Source organism: Nelumbo nucifera, chromosome 4, assembly GCF_055504915.1.
Source record: "Nelumbo nucifera cultivar China Antique chromosome 4, China Antique-T2T, whole genome shotgun sequence".
Taxonomy (NCBI): domain Eukaryota; kingdom Viridiplantae; phylum Streptophyta; class Magnoliopsida; order Proteales; family Nelumbonaceae; genus Nelumbo; species Nelumbo nucifera.
Window position 1 is genome coordinate 4,515,954 of NC_142652.1, and position 21,144 is coordinate 4,537,097.

The 21,144-nt window shown below is 31.5% G+C and overlaps 1 protein-coding gene across 1 annotated transcript; it reads left to right on the forward strand.

The window, feature by feature from the left end:
• Nucleotides 1-16,948: 16,948 nt before the first annotated feature.
• Nucleotides 16,949-20,058, forward strand: LOC104591762 (putative WRKY transcription factor 75). The gene is made up of 2 exons (XM_010250769.3): nt 16,949-17,516; nt 19,496-20,058. The coding sequence occupies exons 1-2, from the start codon at nt 17,140-17,142 to the stop codon at nt 19,671-19,673; spliced, it is 555 nt and encodes a 184-aa protein (XP_010249071.1). The 5' UTR covers nt 16,949-17,139; the 3' UTR covers nt 19,674-20,058.
• The last annotated feature ends 1,086 nt before the right edge of the window (nt 20,059-21,144 follow it).

The following is a 21,144-nucleotide window of genomic DNA, read 5'->3' on the forward strand; positions in this document are numbered from 1 at the left end:
AAATTTCATGAAGTATGGGATTCGATTCATATTCAGCTTATGGGTCCAACCTGAATATAAAAAGTTGTATTTTTTTTTCTCTTGTATACTAAAATTTGGCTTGTGAGAGAAGTTGAGTACTGTATTTAAGGTTTAGGGTTTTCTATGAGTGCATAGCTTTCTCTATTGCTGATTCTATAATGGGATTTTGTTCCTCCTTCACCCATGAATCTAGGCTATAAGCTGAACCATGTGAATCTACCTGTTCTCTCTGTTTACTTCTTTTATCTCTTTTTTCTTTCATTTTTGAGTATCATTTGAATCTGTATTTCTGGATTTTACGTAATGTAATAGTTTTCATTTGCAGTCCTAAGAAATATCATTTCACTTGAGATAGTGAGTCTTCATAACAGAGGAAACATTCATGGGAGAGAAGTAATTAAAAAAAAAGGTGTTTTTTTGTTTTCTGATTATTTGGAATGGAGAAAATGCTTTAAATGAGAGATTGACTCTCTTTAATGTTTAACATCATCCATTCTTAATTTAAATTGTCGAAAAAATTATTTACCGTATAGATTCTTAATTTAAATATAATTTTTTTTAGTAATACCACTATAATTTATTAAATTTAAATTTCAACTTTAAGTTAAAATCTTTTGAACAGACAAAGCAAACCGAAAATAGACCCGAATTGATACAATCCGATTTGGCAGGTTTTTACTAATGGTTAATCGTTTCGGGTGACAAACTTCTGACCTAACCAGGTCAATTTGGTTGGCGAAACAGCCTGCAACAGAGTTGAGCCAATCCTTGAACACTCCTAATTTCAGCTAAATTAATAGTCTAATCTCTAATAAATAACAAAAGTTTCATCTCATATAATTATTAATTTTTTTTGCAAAAATTAGGGGTGAGTATTCGGTTTATTCGGTTAAAAACTGAACTGAATAAAATGAAATTTTAAAAACAAATAAAAATTAAAACCGAACCAAAACCGAATTATAGAAAAATTGAAATAACTAAAACCAAAATTTTTAGTTCGGTTTTTGGTTATTTCGGTTAAAACAAAATTTTAATAATGTGTACTTTATTATATATATTATAACATGTAATATATATTATATATTACAAAATATATATTATGAAATCAAATTTTATTATACTATATATTAATATACAAATATATAATATATTATATGTTACATATCATATAATATATATTACATATAATAATAAAAAGTTCGTTAATTCAGTTAACCAAATTTCTAATTGTAAAAACCAAAACCGAAAACCGAATTAACCGCACCAGTTTAACAAAAATCCAAAAAGATCGAACTAAACAAACCGGAACCGAAATTTTTGGTTTGGTTTTTCAATTTTAATCGAATAGTGCTCACCCCTAGCAAAAATACACAATTATTAAAAATAAATTTATAATGAAAATACAATATATATCTAATAAAAATACAATAAATACTTAAAATATATTAAATTAGTTAATAAATAGTGTAATCTCAAATAATAGTTTAATCTCTAATAAATATTAATCAATAAATATGATAAATTAAATTTTAGAAGTTAAATAATAGTTGTTTAATCTCCAATAATTATTGAAAATTTACTGTTAAATAACAAAACAAAAACCTATTTATCAAATAATTATTGAAAATATATTTATCAAAAATACAATAAATAATTACTAAAAATAAAATAACTATTAATTTTAGTGTATATAACTATTATTGTAAAATTATTACTAATAAATAATATTTTTTTGAAAGTTATTTTCTAAGATTATTAATTGATATAAATGAAATTAGTTATTTATAATATTACTTAGTTATTTAAATAATATTTTTATTTAGATTTTTGAAATATTAATTATTTATTGAATTTAATAATCCACAAAATTATATTTAGTACTATTATTACATAATTCATTATTAATTTTGTAAAATATTAAATTATTATTAATATGAATATTATGAAATATTTTATTAATTATTTTTCTACTTTTAATAATTTTTTTTTAAATTTATTACATAATTTTGTTATTTTAACTATTTAAAATTTAGTCATGTTAAATATTTCATTATTTAGATATTTAAGTAATATGTAAAATATATAACATGTTTCATTTTATTAATTTTATTTATTTTAATGTTATTATGTAATATTAAATATTTTGTTATAAAATTATTTATCTTTTTTTTAATGTTCCATTGTTTAAGATATTTAGTTATTGAAATATTTAAATAATATTTTATTTTCAAATGTTAATTTTTTATTATTTGAATAGCATTTAAATTGAATAATTCGTAAAATTGTAATTTATATTGTTACTACATAATTTCATTATGAATTTTGTAAAAATATAGAACTATTAATAATATGAATATTATTAAATATATTATAATTATTTTTTTGTGTTATGAATAAATATTTTAAAGTTAGTATATAATTTCATTATAATATTTAAATAATTTTGATTTTTTTTAATTGAAACTTTCTTTAAATAGATGTAGATAAAAAGTGGGGGAGAGGATAAATAGGAATTAGAGATAGTTTAGGAGAGAATCTATCTATTAAATTAAAGATAATCTAAGAGATAAATAGGAGTTAGAGATAATTTAAGAGATAAATATGAATTAGAGACAATTTAGGAGAAAGTGGGGGAAAGTAGTGCCACTTGGCTAAACATGTTGTTAAAAATAATTAAGCCCATGTTATATACTTATTAGTTTGATGGGTAATTATGTAGAATTAAAAAAATAAAAAATTCAAAAAAAATAGAAAATTAGGAAGAGGGATTTGGAGAAATGAGAGGCATGGTGACATGGACTGTCTTACTATATATATAGGAACGGTGTCAATGGACCAGTTTTGGATTGGACCCCGTCTAGTCCAAAATCAAATTAGACGTATTGGACGGACCAACAAGACATATTGGATTGGACATGGTCCATCTGTAATAAATTTATACTAGATTGGGTTGGATTAAGCCAATATCTGGTCCATTGATATAAGATAAGAATATAGGTGCCAATAGAATAGGTTTGGGTTGAAACCAATTTAAAATAAAACAAATTTGAATAGATTGAACGGTCCAGACATTGAATTGGACCAATCCAAAATGGTCCAAAATATTCATTGGACTGGATTGGATCTGGACTCACATTGGACTATATATATGTAGCAATACAGTCCCATACCTCCTCTTCCCACCCTGCATTCTCCTTCACTCTCTCTCCTCTTCCCTTCCCACCACTCCTTAACTGCCCCTCATTACTCTCCCGTCCTTTCTTTCCACCTTACATGTAAATCTACAAGAAACGTGAATTTATGGAAACATTTATATCTCCTTCGTGGATAAAAACAAAATCCACTTAATAGAGTTTTAGAAAACGTGGGTCTCTAGGATTCTAACAGCCAGGGGTGTCAATGGTATTTGAAAATTCAATTTTGAATTCGATATTCAATATAATCAAATTGAATTTGGATAATTCGAATATCTAATCGGTTGAATTCGGATATCCTATTTATACTAAATAGTTAATTGAATTCGAATTCGGATATGACCTGATTTGATTCGATAAATATTCAAATTTAACCGATTATTTAATTTTTATATATAATATATATAATAATTAAGTTATATAAATAATTTAGATAATTATATACTTTATATTAATAAAATATTTATTTTATATATTTATTAATTATCTAAAATAATTAATTAATCGAATTCAAATCGAATCAAATATTCGAATATTTAATCGAATTCGAATTTGAATATTAATTTTCAATATTCATCCGATAGCAAAGCTTTGTCTTTTACCTCTGTTGTTGTTTTTTTTTTTTTTTTTCATTCCACGTTTCTCGGTTCAAGAGGTAGGCATACTGCTCTATTTTCCATATTCATCCTAATTTTTCATTCTCAAATTTTGAAACGTTTTTTTTTTTTTTTTTGTACTTTAACAGTCCAAAACAGGAAGGATCCATTTTTGCTAACCAAGATTATCCTCGGTCATTTTTCCATGACCGGATTCAGTCAGTACGTCTTTTTCAAGATCAGATACAAGTACGTATTTTCAACCTATTTTTTCGTTCTAAGAGTCTCAGTCATAAGTATTTTTGCTGGAAACGTTTTCCTACGTATTTTGAAAGTGAAAAGGATAAAATAATTCAGCCCATTTTCAGTTTTCCTGTTTTGTGTTTGGCTTAGTTTGGTGTCAATTTTTTCATTTTATCACTGTTTTTTACAAACTTTACTTTCGATCACCGTCTAATGATGCCGACGACTTTTCCGACATCTTTTTTGGGTGAATATAATAGAAAAATCACTCTGTAACCTCCCCACGTAGTCGGTTTATGTGTACTGTGTCAATTGACACTGTTCGCACAACCGGGTTAAGACGATGACGGGTTTGAGTCTCAACCGAGCAATCTACAAAATGATCCGACCCATTACTAAATCACACAGATAGCTAAACCGGTCTAGACCAGTTTCAGAAAATACTACGCTCCGGTTTCGTCTTCTCAAACTGGTCTGAACCACTATACTTGAAATGTTAATTAATAAAAAATAATTGTTAATTACTTTAATTAACAATCAGTCATTAATAACCATCACTTATGGTATTAATTAATTAACTTAAAATTATTATTATTATTTATTTTGAATATTTATTACAATTTAAAATAACTAATTATTATTAAAATATTTACTGATGAATCAATTTTTGGCCAAGTACCTCGTCCAGGGCCGACCTGCAGCACCTCGTCACTAGCTGAAGTGATCTCGACGAAAGGAATGACCTCTCTCGAGGGCATGCTGGCCTGACTGAGGTCTAGGTGGTGACCTGCGAGACGTGCTCACCGACAAATTCGACATGCATATCCCAACACTCCCACGATCCTTGGAAGTTGGCCAACGTACTGAACGTTCCGGAGGGTGGTCAACGTGCATGAAGGTTGCCTCCGAGAATCTCGGAGAACTTAGATGACCTCTCGGAAATCTCGGATGCAGTGTGTGAAGCCCACGCCAAACAATGCCTATATAAAGGCACCAACCCCAATGGCATAGGGGGGGGGGGGCAAGTAAGCATATTCTAGCTCTCATACTTTATGATTTTTAGCTCACAGTCTACTATGGGAGTACTAACTTAAGCATCGGAGTGACCTCGCCGGGTTAGCCACCCCAGGTCCTCTAACGTTGATCCCTTGCAGATCTCTAAAGAACTACGAAGCTCAATAATCAATCTAGCTCGCCACCAGTCAGCTCGGCATCTAATATGCAACTCGGCCCTCTAGTCAGCTCGGCCTGGTCAGCTTGGCATCTAGGTCCTCACCCAACAAAATTCTCCATTTCGACCTCTGAGTCATCGGCCACTTGGAAGCATACTGAATGACGAGGTACTTAGCCAAAAATCGATTCATCATTTACAAACTTTTAAAATTAACTTATGATTAATGAATATATACTTTTCTATTTATTCACAATAATAATAATATTCATTATTGCTTCCGATAATTAAATTATAATAGTCATTATTATTATAAAATTAATTAATGAAATATGATAATTACTAAAAAATGAAAAAAAATAATGAAACTTTTTGAAAATAATGAATAATTACCGAAATTAATTGAAAATATTGAATGATTATTGGATATTTTTAAATAGTCTGAAATTTTAAATTGAAAATATTATATATTACTTTTGGTAATTAAATTATAATAGTCATTATTATTTTACAAATAATAAATGAAACTTACTGAAATTACTAAATAATATTACTTCAAAACTATTAATATTTAAAAAAAATGGTAATTACTGAAAAATGAAAATAATTTGCCAAAAATTTCTGAAAAATAAAGAATAATTACCACAGTTATTTGAAAATATTGAATGATTATTGGATATTTTTAAATTGAAAATATTATTTATTACTTAAACATCATTTTGAAAAATACTAATATTTCTACTGAAAATTTTTAATCTATCTATCTATCTATCTTAGCATCCTCTTTATCCTCCTAGCATCCTCCCAATTTGCCATCTTAGCACCCTCTTTCTTCATTCCTCTCCCTTTCCATTGGGTTCTCTCTCCCCCCCACAACTCATGTCTCTCACTTTCTAAAACAACATAATTTCTCTCCTTAGTTAACTCAATATATATGTTTTATCCTCTCTTTCACTTCTATCTCTAATTCCCCTTTATTATTTCCAATTTCCCATAAAAATAGGGCCATAATTTATTAAGAATTGGTTTTCCAAATCAAATAATATTTATATCTATAGATGTGATTTCAAATAAATTAAAGAGAGGGGAATAAGGGGAATGTGATATTTCCTATATATTCATGGCACCATTATTGTTAACTAATAATCTATTGTTTAAATAATACATTAGTTATGAAAATTATTAAATATTTATGGAAAATATTATACCAAAAGTTATGAAATAATTATTTCAGAAATAATCTATTATTTAACAAATATTAAATGACTTAATAATCTACCAAAAATTAATAAACAATCCATTATTTAATAGTTTATTATTATTAATAAATGTTCAAAATTTCAATGTTTAGCATAATTTACATTAATCATTGTAATTTAATAAATTTTCATTAAATTTTTACAATAATAATTTATTTGTAAAAGATATTACCGATTTGCATAATGTACTAATTTCTATAAGATCAATAATTATAGTTAACAATTATCAAATAATTTAGAGAAACTCTTTAACTAATAATCCATAATTATTTTTTTAAATGAGTAATTAAAAAATTAAGAAATTAATCTATGAAAATAATATTCTCCAAAACTATTTAAATAATAATCCATTGTTTTTATTCAACTAAATAATTATTAAAAAAATAGAAAAAATAATTTAGGAAATTAATCTATGAGAAACTATTTAATAGTTATCTAAATAAAAATCTATTATTATTATTTCAATAAATAATTATTAAATAATTTAGGAAATTATTAAGTCTATTCACACCGAATTAGACCACTTAGTTGATTAATAACAAATGGTTTACTTTTAATTAAGAATAATGTAATTTACCATAATTACATTAATTTACTATAATTACATTTGCATTGATTAATAGTAAATCATTTAGGCTTAAAAAATAAATAATTTACATTAATTTATTGTTATTGTAAATACTTAATTTACTATACATTACTACTAATCAATAGTAATTTTAATAGATTTTTGGAAATTATCATAAAATATTATAATTTATTGTTAGTTAATTGGTTATAGAAAATTATTAGAATTGTAGGGATGATAATTTTCCCTATAAAACAGGGCCCTTACCCTACCTCACTCTGAATGGGGCAATTTTTCTCAAATCTTAAATGGGGATGGGGCAAAGACGGGGTGGTGATAAGAAAAATATTTTTGCTCAAAATTAAGGATGGGTTTACATATAATTCCCCAAACCCGATGTTAAATTTTTAAAATATCTGTAAATTTAATATTAATTTTTAAAATATCTCTAAGTTTTACTCATATTCTTATAATCCTAGGATATCATAATTTCATTTCTAAAATACTCCCAAATTATCATAACCCAATTCATAAAATACCCCCAAATTCCCTTCCCCGATAAAGAATAAATGCCTTGCCCCGTACCCACCCTGCCACTAGATCGGGGCAGGGATGAAATAGTGTCTTGAGAATTACAAGAAGGGTGGCAGAGAATTATCTACAATAGCACGTACTTCTAGAAGTATTTTTATTTTATGGCTGTTTATATTAATCTAACTGCTACTGTTAGTCAAAAAGAATGCAACCCTCTATAAATATTGACTACTGGAAAAAAGGAAGCTTCTTTCTGTCTAATTGTCTATGACGTGTAGACAGTGGAACTGGACACAACATGATCCCTAAAAAATTAATTAACCAACTTCTAAGCTTTGACTGTTCTAATCTGAAATTTAATTTCTCTCCCAATTAAGTTGGTTTGAAAATTTAAAGCAATGTTTCTGTCCACAAAAATAACCACTGTTTTTAAAACTGGATCGGACTGGACGATTAGACTGGAAAAACCGGGAACTGGTCACTTGACCGGTTCCATTTTTCTCCAAAACTGTTTTTCCCCAAAACAGTTATTTTGATCAGCAAACCATTTAATCGGCTGGTTAACCGTTCGAACTGGTAACTAGATCCCTAACCGATTCGATCATCAGTTCATTTTTAAAAATCATGAAAATAACCCGAACACTGCTTCTTTCAAAACATTTAAATTCTTTTTTTTAATAAAAAATTAATTCTCCTTCGACTTGTAATTAAAAAAAAAAATCCGTTTATGCATCGATCCTTTTCTTCCTCCTAATGAACTGAACTCTTTACCCTTCTATTTCAACCTCTCCATCCTTCAAAGCATATATACGTTTTAAGTAACAATCACCAATAGCTTCTCTCATGAGATTAATCAAAAATAACGAAAAGAAAATGGAGAACCATATGATCATATGAATTGAAACGGACCCTTTGATGATGCTGTGCCTTGAATTCTAGAACTAGAAGAAGAACAAATTCTACGTGGAAAAAGGTAAACTATATCAAGAACAGGCAGATATCGAGGAAGAGATTGAAATCTGAACACAGGACTGAGGCCTGCAGTACTGCGCGATCAACTTTCTGCAAAATGGTCTGATCTTCTTGAGCATAAGGCTTAGAGCTGTATCATGCCTGCAAAAACATTGTATGTGTTTGGTATCATTTATGTTTATTGAATAAATGTTTGTATTTTATATATTGGTAAAATCGAGAAATGCAATAATTACAATCGTTTATGACAACTGAATGCCATTAGGCACCACTTTAGTGTAACAGTGAATAAACGTCTGGTCATTTCTGGAAGCTTTAAAAAATAACTTCTACAAATGGCTGACATGCACATAAACCAAAGTTCACTTTTTACACTTTCTATATAAGCAGAAGAGCAAAAGAGAGAAAATATTGAGATGGCGCCTATATAGCACTATCAATAAACGTTTACTGAATAAATGTAAACAATACCAAACATCACCATTAATTAGCTACATCCTACATACATGCAGATGCTGGGAAGGTTACGAGTGCAACCGTAGGCAATGTATGCCTTTAAAAATTCAACAAACTAGCTAGAGAAGTCCAAAAAAACAAGACAACTGTTTTTTGTTTTTGTACCGCCAACAGTATATATAAATCTTTTGACTAAGTGTTTTGGAAAGAACTCGGATTCAGTCTTCACAAAACCGTGTTCATACAATTTTTACCGTCATTTGTAAGTTGTATATTGAGAATATTTTTATGTAAATACAAAGATATTCCCAATACACAATTACGAATGACTATAAATAAAGTGTGTGAACAAAGTCTTGTGAGGACTGAAATGTGTTTTCAAAACAAAGGGTGAGATCTATCGTGAAAGAATGAAAGTTGAGTATAATGAATTATTTGAACTCGATCCGTTTCAGTTTTAACAGTGGCATAATATGCTAAATTCGTGATGTCAAGGGGATTAATTTGGTCCTTTGTAGAAAAATAAAACATTTAAAGCATCAGCGCATTTCTCAGCATTTATTAATTATTATATAGCTAGGCAGTGAGTAGGATAAATCTTTCAAACGATGCAGCCTTCGGTAATTTTCTGTAAGCGCTGGACCACCCGAGAATTTAGCTGTGCACTAATATAAGATTCTAGTCCCTTTGGAATTTTTGTCAAAGGCTAGCTATAATTCTGATGCAGCTCCTTTTCCTCTGTTCATGATAGAAACAGATTGATCGAATAATAATAATAAAAAAAAAACAGTACAAAGATATATATTAAGAGGAGAGGCCTCCAGCTGGTTGGAGCATAGACTTGGAATTAGTCCATCTCTCAATCTAAGTGCAGGTGGGATTTGATTATAAATTTCCGCTATAATTAGCAAAAAATCTTACCAATCAATTGCTGTTTGGCACCTTGCATCTATAATAGATAGGTGGAGTACATAATTTGAACGCTATACGCATATATAATCCAATATAGAAGGCCCCAGAAATACGTTTCATTCAATGTATATCTGATCGGTCCAAAAATAAGAAGACTAGGCTTGAATATACCACTTATGACTTTTCTTTCGATTGTTGGTTATATGTTTGTCGGCTTATCCAAGAGAAATAAATTAGACAATCAAGATAGTTAATATGATTGGATTCATTCTAAATAATATTTGGCAAATAAGTGATTTGAACAAGTATTTATTAGTGTTTTGGAGGTTCTTTCTTAAACCATTTACAATTTTTTAATTATTTATTTAGGTTATAGTGTTTGGTGAGATGTTTAACAAATTAGTACTTATATTTGTTAAAATAACAATTATAACCATAAAGAGTTATCCAAAATGTAACAAAAAAATGGATGAAGAGAGAGGAGATCATGTACCTAGAACGATTTCTCAGCCTGGAGTTGCCAGTTACCACGGCTGGTTTTGAAGTAAAATTAATTTCATGAGAATAATTAATTATTATACTTGAGGGTGCAAATGTGATACAAATTTATGAAGATAATTTATTATTATACTAAATGATAATCTGGTATTTGATGTATTAATTACTAAAGCTCAGTTTGGAAGGAGTACGAATAGTACAAACTCTTGCATTTTATATTATCTTTGTATATAGAATATAAATTCTTGTATTTTCTATGTATTTATATTTATATTTATACTCTTTCCCAACTGAACCTAAAAATGATATTGTTGATTGTAGATGACTAAAATTGTCGCTAAAAGAGTTAAGACTATCTGATGCTAACTCACTTAAGACTGTTTATTCTGCATTGCAATTTCATTTGCGCTAGTATATATTAATGCATGAGAGTGCACACTGAATAAAATGCAAATTCTGATCCATTTTACTTTGTTTTGCTTTAAATTTTATTTTCCTTCATCTGCAGTGCAAACTAAATAAGCTTGTTCAAATCCCACAAGCCACAACCCAAAAATTATGTTATATGTATGGGGCCCAGCTATATATTAAATCTTTTATTGCCAAACATGTTGTCAGTCTCCTGTTTAATTCATACATCCTCTCCAGTTTTTCTTCAGAATAATAATAAAAAAAAAAAGAAAAGAAACAAAAAACAATATTCTTAAGAAGAGGACAATTCGAGATTACCAACCCACAATTAGTTGGTCAATATGAAAAGGCAGTATGATTGAGGCTTTGGAATGGAGCATTGGCCGCCACTCGATACTTGATACGACATATCTATAACCGAACAAAACATTTTTGCTTATGGTGACTATATTTTTTGTGTTGCATAAAATATATTTGAGTTATGCACCAACCATCCTCTGTCATATAAGACGGAGTACGTACGTGTACGTAGGTGCCGATCGAATTAGGTTAATGCATATATTAATAGAGACGAAAGAGAGTTGGTGTTGTATTGCCTAAATTCCCATCTGGCGAGAGATAATCAACTCTAAACAGAAGTTTGTGTTGGGTACGTCGCCCAGTGCTTCTTATGAGAATGACAAAACCAGAAATTGGTAAATGCCGAAGCTGAAACTGAAAGAACCCAAACAGAAATTGATATCCAAAACCAGAAATGTCGGGTTGCTGATTCAAATTAATTAATTTAATTAGCTAGATGGTTGAACCCCAGTTATTTCATGAATGTCTTTATCTCTTAACATATGGATGGTTACATGCTACAGTACTACAGACTACACGTGGACCATGCAATGATCGATGTGAAGTAAAACACGGAAATGTCCTATTCTTCTCTTAATTATATGACGTGATAAGCAAGGCGCTTGTGCGAGATCAGCTGTGTTGACCGCTTAATCCACGAGTTTGAAGTTGTAACGGTTGGTTGGGAATTAGGAGTAGGGGTGTCAATTGAATTTATTATAAATGGATTGGATTTGGTTCAATCCGATCTAGTTCAATGTAAATTTATTATAAATGGATCAAGTTCAATTCAATCTAATGAATGTTTTGGACCAATTTGAATTGATCCAATTCAATGTTTGAACCATCCAATCTGTTTAAATTTATTTTGATTTAATTGATTTCAATCTAAATCTGGTCCATTAACACATATACTCTTATATTATATTAATGGATCAGATATTGGCTTAATCTAACCCAATCCAATATAAAGTTGTTATGGACAGATCAGGTCTAATCCGTTCTAATAAATATTTTGGACCGAATTAATTCAATCTAATATGTCTTATTGGTCTGTCCGATCCATCCAAATTGATTTTGGACTAGACGGGGTCCAATCCAAAATCAATCCATTAACACCCTTGCTTGGAAGCGTCTCTACGGAGCCATATCATGCTTGAGTTGGACAATCGATTGAGTTGGGGATTCGGTTTCGATATGCTGATCCCCTGTTTCAATTTGATTTAATAAATCCCTTGCATTCTCTCTCAAAGTCTAGTCTCAATAATACTGATAACTATCTTCCCTCTCTCCAAGTCTCCATATATGTTTTTCTTTAGTTTTTTATATACAAATTAAATTTCACTTTTTTCAACTCAATAATTAAAACCCTCGGGGTACAAACTAGCTTATCACCGAATTAGATTTTTTACATTCACCTAATTTGACTCAAGAATACCAAAACATCTGTTGTGTTTTTTTTTTTTCTCAAGAAAAAGACCAAAATATCTGTTGTTAGAGAACATAGAACTTCTGTTAGATTTGGCCTCTCTAATGACCAACAAAGAGGCTCCTTTCAAAACCCCGAATGTGTTCATCTATATATGGCATTTAATGGAGTTTGCATGAGAAACTCTTGTTGAGAATATCAGCAATTGGGGGGATTGCATTGACGCCTTTGGCTTATCAAACTGACTACTAAATCAACTTCTATATACAGTCGGTTCCTCAAACCTTGAGCTCTCCATATGTGAATTAAGCCAGCAAACTCCCCAATCGAGGATTATGAGAGTAATCAGGGTATTAACAATCCGGTGTCCATATAGCAATGAAAAATGAAAAGAATGGTTTGAGACATATCATCTTCCCGAAGAAAAGAAACTCTCTTCCTCTCACATACCATGGTTGTAAAATCATTAGGCCCTGTGTGATTCGCAGGAATAAGGGTATGGAATTGGGATCCTAATGGGCTATTCCGATACCAACTGTTTGGCTGGGCAGAATTGAAATCTCATTCCTATTCTTATTCCCATTCTCATTCCTGCTGGATTGACATTCTTCCATTTGTGAGAATGACCATTCCCTGTTCCTCGTGAATGAAATCTCATTCTCATTCTTGTCTAAACCAAACAGATTATAGGAATGGTCGGAATACTACAAAACCAAACGGACCCTTAGAGATTGCTTCTACAAATGACATTAGAGAGGGTCAGCCAGGATTTTTTCTCTTGGGGCCAAAAGCTAGTAAACAAGGATTGGGAGGGGGCAAAAGCTTATAAAGAGATATGGATGGAGTTAAAATATAGATAGGATTTACACAAATATAGGGGCAGGACCAGCATAAATATTTCACAACAAATTTCAATAGATCTATGAATTAAAAAATAGAAAAGATAAACATTTTTATTTTAAATTACAAAAAGTTTTAAAAAATAAATATTCTTTGTTTTACAAAAATATAAATAATAAATATTTTTTTCTAAAAATTACAAAAAAATGAATATTTTACAGAAATTTCAATAGATCTATGAAGATGGTAAATTACCCATAGATCTATGACACAATTAGTATTTATGGCTAGGTTACACCAAAAGTATAAAATTTTCTTTTTTTGTTATTTTATATTTTTCTGAATTTTCTTTAAAAATTACATAGATCTATTTAAAGCACAAAAATATATAGGATTATCAACACAAGAAGAGTATATTAATCTATATACAAGCATTTCCAAGCATCAAAACAAAATAAAAATACAAAATATTGCAACATATTATCAAATAGTTGAAAAAATACCTATTTTTGAAAAAAGTTGAAAAAACTTAAAAAATCTTGTGTTTTAGAAGTTCTTTTTGGGTTTTTTTTTAAGGTCTTACAACCAAAAAATGTGTAAAGATGATTTGGTGAGTTTGGGAGAGAAATAAGGCTTTTAGAGAGAGTTAAAAGTCATTTGTTTTTTTTCTTAAAAGTTTTTAATTTGTTTTTAGGTTACAAAAAAAGTCATACTGTATCCATCGATACACTTTGATACACCCCCAATACACTCTGATACCCCCTATACGGGATCGGCACAACAAAAAGAGACAATACAAAGAATTTTGTAGCACTTTCCGTGCCAACCCCTTAAAGATACAACCAATATGTTGTGAAATTTTGAACCTGGTTTAAATAGCCAATGACGAATGGACCAATTTTTCGGAATTAAGAAACTTATTTAGTTTTTTTCTGATGCACACAGCCTATCAAGCAGTCATGAACTGTGCACTTTTCAAGCACCCCATCTAGTGGCCACATATATTGATCAAGAGTGGATTATGGAAGAAGGAAAACATATTATTAGATGACGAAGGCTTTTATTTATTTATTTGTTTGTTTATTTATGCCATGACGGCTCGCAATATTACTTATTAGTTATGCACTTATACTTGTTTTTTTAGTCAAAAGAGGAAAGGAACCTCAGAAAACAATACTTGTTAGAGGAACCAAAGAAACCATTTGGAGTTTTAGCTTACCACCCATTGAATTTGCTTATATATCCATAAAAAAAAAAAGATGTCCTAACAAGCAAAACTCTATACATAATGGACATCCAGTCACACATTAGGAAGATGGGTGCTCAAAAATCAAGTCCTATTATCATCATTCAAGTACCATCTTTTTCTTTCCCCAACCCATAAGCCCCCCAAACCCAGGTGTAGGTGGGATGGGATCCTAAATCTCTGCCATAATTAATATGATACTTTGCCGGCACCTTACCATCATCATCATCATCATCATCCAGGTACTATTCTAAATATATAGAGTCACTTGCATGAATCCTGTATCTTCATTCCCTTCTATTTAATGCCAAATTCATTGTTAAATTATCAGTGCTTAAATTAGGGTTCAAAGTTTAGATACGGTATCAGAGTATCATATTGTATTTTTTAGGTTAAAGGTATTTTTAATAATTAAAACAGAAATATATATATAATAGGCTCAAGCTGAAATTTAAGAAAAATTAAAAATACAAGGTTCTCCTTTGGAGATGTATCAATACTTTTTAATTTTAATTAGGAGTGGCTGTGTATTGATATTTGATCGTTGGCTTAAATCATTTCTTACTAACCAGCTCGTATCTACCCCTACCCGTTCTAATGACTTGGACTTGCAACAGATCATTACAAAAATCAAGTGTTTTTGTCTTATTATCCACATCCCCTGCCAGAGAGAGAGAGAGAGAGAGAGAGAGGGCCGAGGGCGAGGAGTTGCAATTTCCTGTCGCACCCGTCGATACAATTCCTTTGTAGACCCGATTCTTCTGGTCAACAAGGCTAGGACCGTTGTTTTGTTTTTCTTTTTACCCGGTTACTGGAGATAAAGTATTTTAATTTTTAGTCTTTTAAAAGGGGAGGATTGAGGAACCCTGCTATCTGCCAAACCAAGCATTTGTCAATTCAAAATAAAGATGGATGTATTCCCTATATTATCCCTGGGCTGGTGTGGGGCTAGGGCTGCGCGTGGACCACCCGACCGGACCAAAATAAACAAAGTCCAGGCCCCCAGGACAGTGGGTTGAAAGTTCAAACTTCAAACCCACATGTTTTCATAATTATACGACATGGGATGGGGGATATTGGGATTGGATTTTGGAGACTTCAAACCTACTAATTGCTCCCTCCGTGCACTACTACCTACCAAACTAATGCGTTTGCCGTTTGCGTTAGTGTATCACTTTGCTTTATTATTATTTCTTTCATCTCTAATTCATTTATTTTATTGATTAAACAAACATTAACCTAGATGCTAATGACATATTCGTGCACGTGAGAGGGAGGTACGAAAACGAAAAAAATGAAATCCAGATGGAGTGATGGTGACCCGGCCCATTTCCATTCAACAGCTCACTTTCCACCTCTCCCTATTCAAATTTCAAAGCCAACTAAAACTGACATACGTTTTCATGTTTATTTGCTTTTTAACTTCACTAGAGGTTCAAGCCGCCGCCGTCAGTCGTCACTACGTACCCACCACAGAAATTCACAGACTCAGGCCCGACCCTCTTTTTTGTGTCGTCTACTTATTGATTTTTGGCTAGTGTAAGAAGAAGCTTCTATGAAGCAGAACGATGCGATTGACTGACTACACTAGTTTGAACATTTTACTATTACTATTTTCTTCTTCTTTTTTCAAATACACAAATGAACGAATAAATTCAGGGGCCGGGTTTTATAATCAGACAATATTGACCACCTTTATATTTTGGGGGTTAAACCCATCTCGTTCCCCTTAATTAATTCGCCCAACCATCTCAGGTCTCCGCTACAACTAGTCAAAAATCAAAAATAAATGAAAGGATATTAATTCATTACTAGTTAATTAAGGAGGTAAGCAGTGTATAAATAAGGCAAATATAAGGACAACCCAGTGTCGGCTCCCACCAATATGGATATGGAGTCTGGAGTCTGGAGAGCGACAGATTACATAACCTTAATAATTACCACCGTATACATAGAAAACCTATTTCTGTGGCATATATTCCGATTAAGTACGTACATACATGCATAGTGTTTATAAATGGAAAATACAGGGACCTACATAGTTCACAGTACATAAAATCTTAATCATATCTACCAAAAAAAAGAAATCAGGAAGCCGACACAAATTAATTAATTCCTGCTTTTTATTGCATAAGAGTTGTCTGTTAATCGATCTAAATCCATCCACGGTTACAACACCATTTTACGTGCCGTTTACGACACCTATCCTTTCTCTAAAATCATATAGCTATTTATCAACCTACTACCCTCGTCTTCAATTCTGCATCCATCTCCACTGCTTTTACATTCCACTGATGAAATTGGACAGTTAATTGGCCATTAGCCGCCTCTCCTTTTCTTTCTCACGACCCCACCTCTTTTTTCACATAAACCTCATCCTCAGTTCTCTTCTTCAACCAAAGCTTGGCTAGCAGCTCGTCGATCGCTTTTCTCTGCAACCTCTCCATCTCATGGACATGGAGAACTACCCAATACTCCTCTCCTCTTCATCATCATCATCGTTAGCAACCGCTATTCCATTCTCATCTAACATGGTGACTTCTCATGTTATTAACCATCTTCATGGAAACAATCCACCTGGGTTCTTAGGATTGAAGTCGGAGATGGATACCCCACTTAGCTCCGACGACTTTACAACCACCCTTCCTCAGATTCAGAGCTTTGGTGGGCCTAAAAATGAGATGAAACTAGGTATCAAAAAGGGGGAGAAGAAGATTAGAAAGCCCAGATATGCTTTTCAAACAAGAAGCCACGTCGATATACTTGATGATGGATATCGATGGAGGAAATATGGCCAAAAGGCTGTGAAGAACAACAAATTTCCTCGGTTAGTTCTTCTTTCTTATCTTTTATTTATTTTCTATTTACATTTCTGTGAATTATGTATACAGTTTGATTTTTCTTTCATTTCAAATATCTTGTCACCAATTTTATCTCTTCCATTTCCTTCCCACAATTTCGCTTAAAAAGTTAAAATTCCACCCACCTAATAAAGACATTGAACCTGTGGAACATAAACTAATCCACCAGCCAGGGTACTTTTATGAATAAGGTTCCACTTATTTATCACCAGGAGCTAGCTCTTGTTGAAAGCTACTATTGCGCGATATTAATGTAACATGTTCCTGTTCTTAATATCTGCAAGTATACTTATTTAATTACCATATACCAAATCATCAAACGATCATATAGGTTAGCTAGTTACCAGTTCTTATGAGTTGCTGTACGTTAATCACCTAAAATGGGCCGGTGGTGTTTAAGTATTATTAGAAAGAGTATTAATTAGAGTTTCATCAGCCACATGGATGTTGGGGACAAGCTAGCTAGTTTATAATTTTGTATCTCACTCAAGAGATAAAGGCCACAAAAATCAAATTCTCAAAAGGGTTTTCAATATTGGAGTGGTATATATCACGAGTTCATTACAAGAAAAATAGAGAATTTTGTAAAAGTAGATGAAGCATAGAATAAGGGAATTGAAGCAAGATATTTGAATACACTTGTTTACTGATCTACATACATGTTCAGAGACGATGAAAATTAAAACACGATTGAATACGTTCATGATACACCAAAGTGTATTCTTATATTTCTAAATATTGTATTTGTACAGTACATATTTGTATTTATACTCTTCCACGCTAACACGTTCATGATACAACAAAGTCTTCTCATCAGTACCAATATTAGCATTACAAGCCCATGATGAAAGGAAGTATGCTCGCGTGAAGTTGGATTAATGTCTGCCTAAAGGCTCGGTCATGAGGATGAAGTGGATTATTGTTGTTGAGTTAATTAATACTGATTATGTTTATTCTCTTTCAACTAATTTTGTGTTTCCCATTAATCAAAAAGATGTTTTATATTTTCTGATTTTAGAAAACAAAACAAAGTTGAAAGAAATTGTTACTGTGTTGAAGCTGCAGCTGAAAAAGAGGTCCAGGCGGGCAGACGGTGTCGTTTTGTTTTGTATTAGTTCAAAAGTTTGATAGAAATTTGTTTCTCTCTCTGCTCCCTGTTACACGCTCTCAACAGAAGTTTATGAGAGTAAACTCAGACTTTTCAATTCGAGGGGAAGTACGGCCCTAGCTAGAAGTGCAAAGAGGAGGGTTATTCTCTCGCTGGTTCTTCCCTGATCCAGACCTTCACAATTAATATTGGGAGATTTCCCGCACTGTGAAGCATAATACAGTACCACTGCAACCTTATCTTAGACGTGCATCATGTATTGGCATTGCATAAAAAATTCCACCAATATCTAAGTGGACACATTGAGACTAAACTAGTAGCCTTCAATTTGTCATGAAAAGCACAATAACTTTATTTTATCAATTTAAAACAAAGTAACAAAATATTCTATTATGCATTTACTATTAGCTTTAATTTAGTTATTTCACATGGTGGCACTAACACAACAAATAAATCTGACCGCCAAGGATTTACTGTACAAGTGAAATAGCTTTGGCCCTCTATTCGGACCTATCTAGTTGACAACGAAATCCATAAATAGGAGGACATCTCTGGAATGAAACATTTCTTATTTTACCTTATTAATGATATCATGACATGAACATTGTAATTAAATAAAGAATTGCATATTTTAGTGTAGATGTTACACAATATATATATATATATATATATATATATATATTATAATGATGGGACCCATTCTTATCACTAAGTCCACAACATATGAACATGTGAGTACTCCTCTTCTAGAAATTGTTGAACACCAAATGTTTGAAAATATATTTCATTCAAATCAATTAACTAATACTTTTTTTTGTTGTTGTTTCTTATTTGTAGAAGCTACTATCGGTGTACGCACCAAGGATGCAACGTGAAGAAGCAAGTTCAACGGCTATCCAAAGATGAAGGAATTGTGGTGACAACCTACGAAGGGATGCATACCCATCCTATTGAGAAGTCTACCGACAACTTTGAACACATCTTGAATCAGATGCAAATCTATTCTGCCTTTTAGCTTTAGCCTCACTCTTTCTGAGATAATTACTTTTTTTTTTTGTCGTTCTTTGTATTTGTGAATTATGTAGCTTTAAAATTTAGTTTTTATTTTTTCTTTTTCTTTTTATTATTATTATTATTATTTTGAAACCGGGGCTAATGCTTCCATGCATGGTGACACCTTTTATGAAATTAAATAAATAGCTCTAGTACCGAATGGGTGCTCTTTTAAGCTTTAAAAACTACTTAAGGGATTTTTATCATTTTTTCACTTCTTTTTCGTATTTCTTCTCCTCTAGGAGGAAAATTAATTCATGCCTAACTTCCCTCCTTAATAGAGGTTCATACTTGACTTTGTAATATAGCAATGGTATGATACACCAAACAAAAACTAATTTCTATTATATTGACATGTCTCTTTTGCCACATGGCACGTGGGAAATGAGAAGGCAGTTTGAGGTTATTTATTTGATGAGGAACCTATGAGCATCTATAGCTTCAGCTTGCCATCTTCCTCCTTCCTCCACGTTTGCCCCATTAATTTTTAACTTCCATGGTATGTTGCCGGGGTGATAAAAAGCTGAAACTTGCCACGTGCATAGAAAACAATATAAAGAGTCTTGCTGCGCATAGCAAGAAGTTTTGGGCCATTTTCTTTTTTTTTTTAGGGAAAATTTCTAAAAGTATTCCTATGATTTAAGAAATTGACTAAATCTATTCATACTGTTTACATATTATCTTTAAGTACTCTGAAGTTTTTTGACAATTGTCTAAAATCTCTCATGTGGTTAACTTTTCATTACATTCCTTTCACATGTACTATCACATGACTGATATATTTTCTTTAAATTCCTAAAATACCCATTCACATTATTCTTCTTCTTCTCCTCCTTCGGTTCCGGTCTCCTCTATCACTGTTGAACCAAGGGTGGTGATTCCATTCTCATTTTCTCTCATTTCATCCTTTCAATTTCTCTATTTCATTCTCTCTCTATCCCTTTCTCGTTTTTCTCTCTCTTGATTCTCTTTAGTTTCCCTATTTTTTGTAGTTCAAACTAAATCACCACAGCCACTACAACTTCCTAGGTGGTCCTCCTTTCACCATAGAAGCGTTTCTTTTTTTGGTTTCATATCCAACACGATCTCCTCCCTGAAACCATTCAATTCCCTTGACTTCCCACAAAACCCTAACTCTGCTGATCTAAATCCCTTTGGTTTCTTTGCTATCTTTAGTAAGATCAGGGAAATCAATTACAAACCCCAACTTCTTCTAATCCTATGAGTTATTCATTGACCACCCTGATTTCCCACATATCCGCATCGTTCGATCGCACAGAAATGACATGTTAAAGTCTAACGTTCTCCCTATCCCAATCCTTTTTCTACATTCAGAAGCATTGCAACAACAATGAGGTCCTAAAAGCACTCTGCAACGAAGCCAATTGGACCATTGAAGAAGATGTAGGGTACCACTTACAGAAAGGTAAGCA

Excerpts from the sequence above, each read along its gene's own strand:
- LOC104591762 (XM_010250769.3), top strand. The coding sequence starts at position 17,140 with ATGGACATGGAGAACTACCCAATACTCCTCTCCTCTTCATCATCATCA. Across the intron at positions 17,517-19,495 it reads AAGAACAACAAATTTCCTCG|AAGCTACTATCGGTGTACGC; the intron begins GTTAGTTCTTCT and ends TCTTATTTGTAG.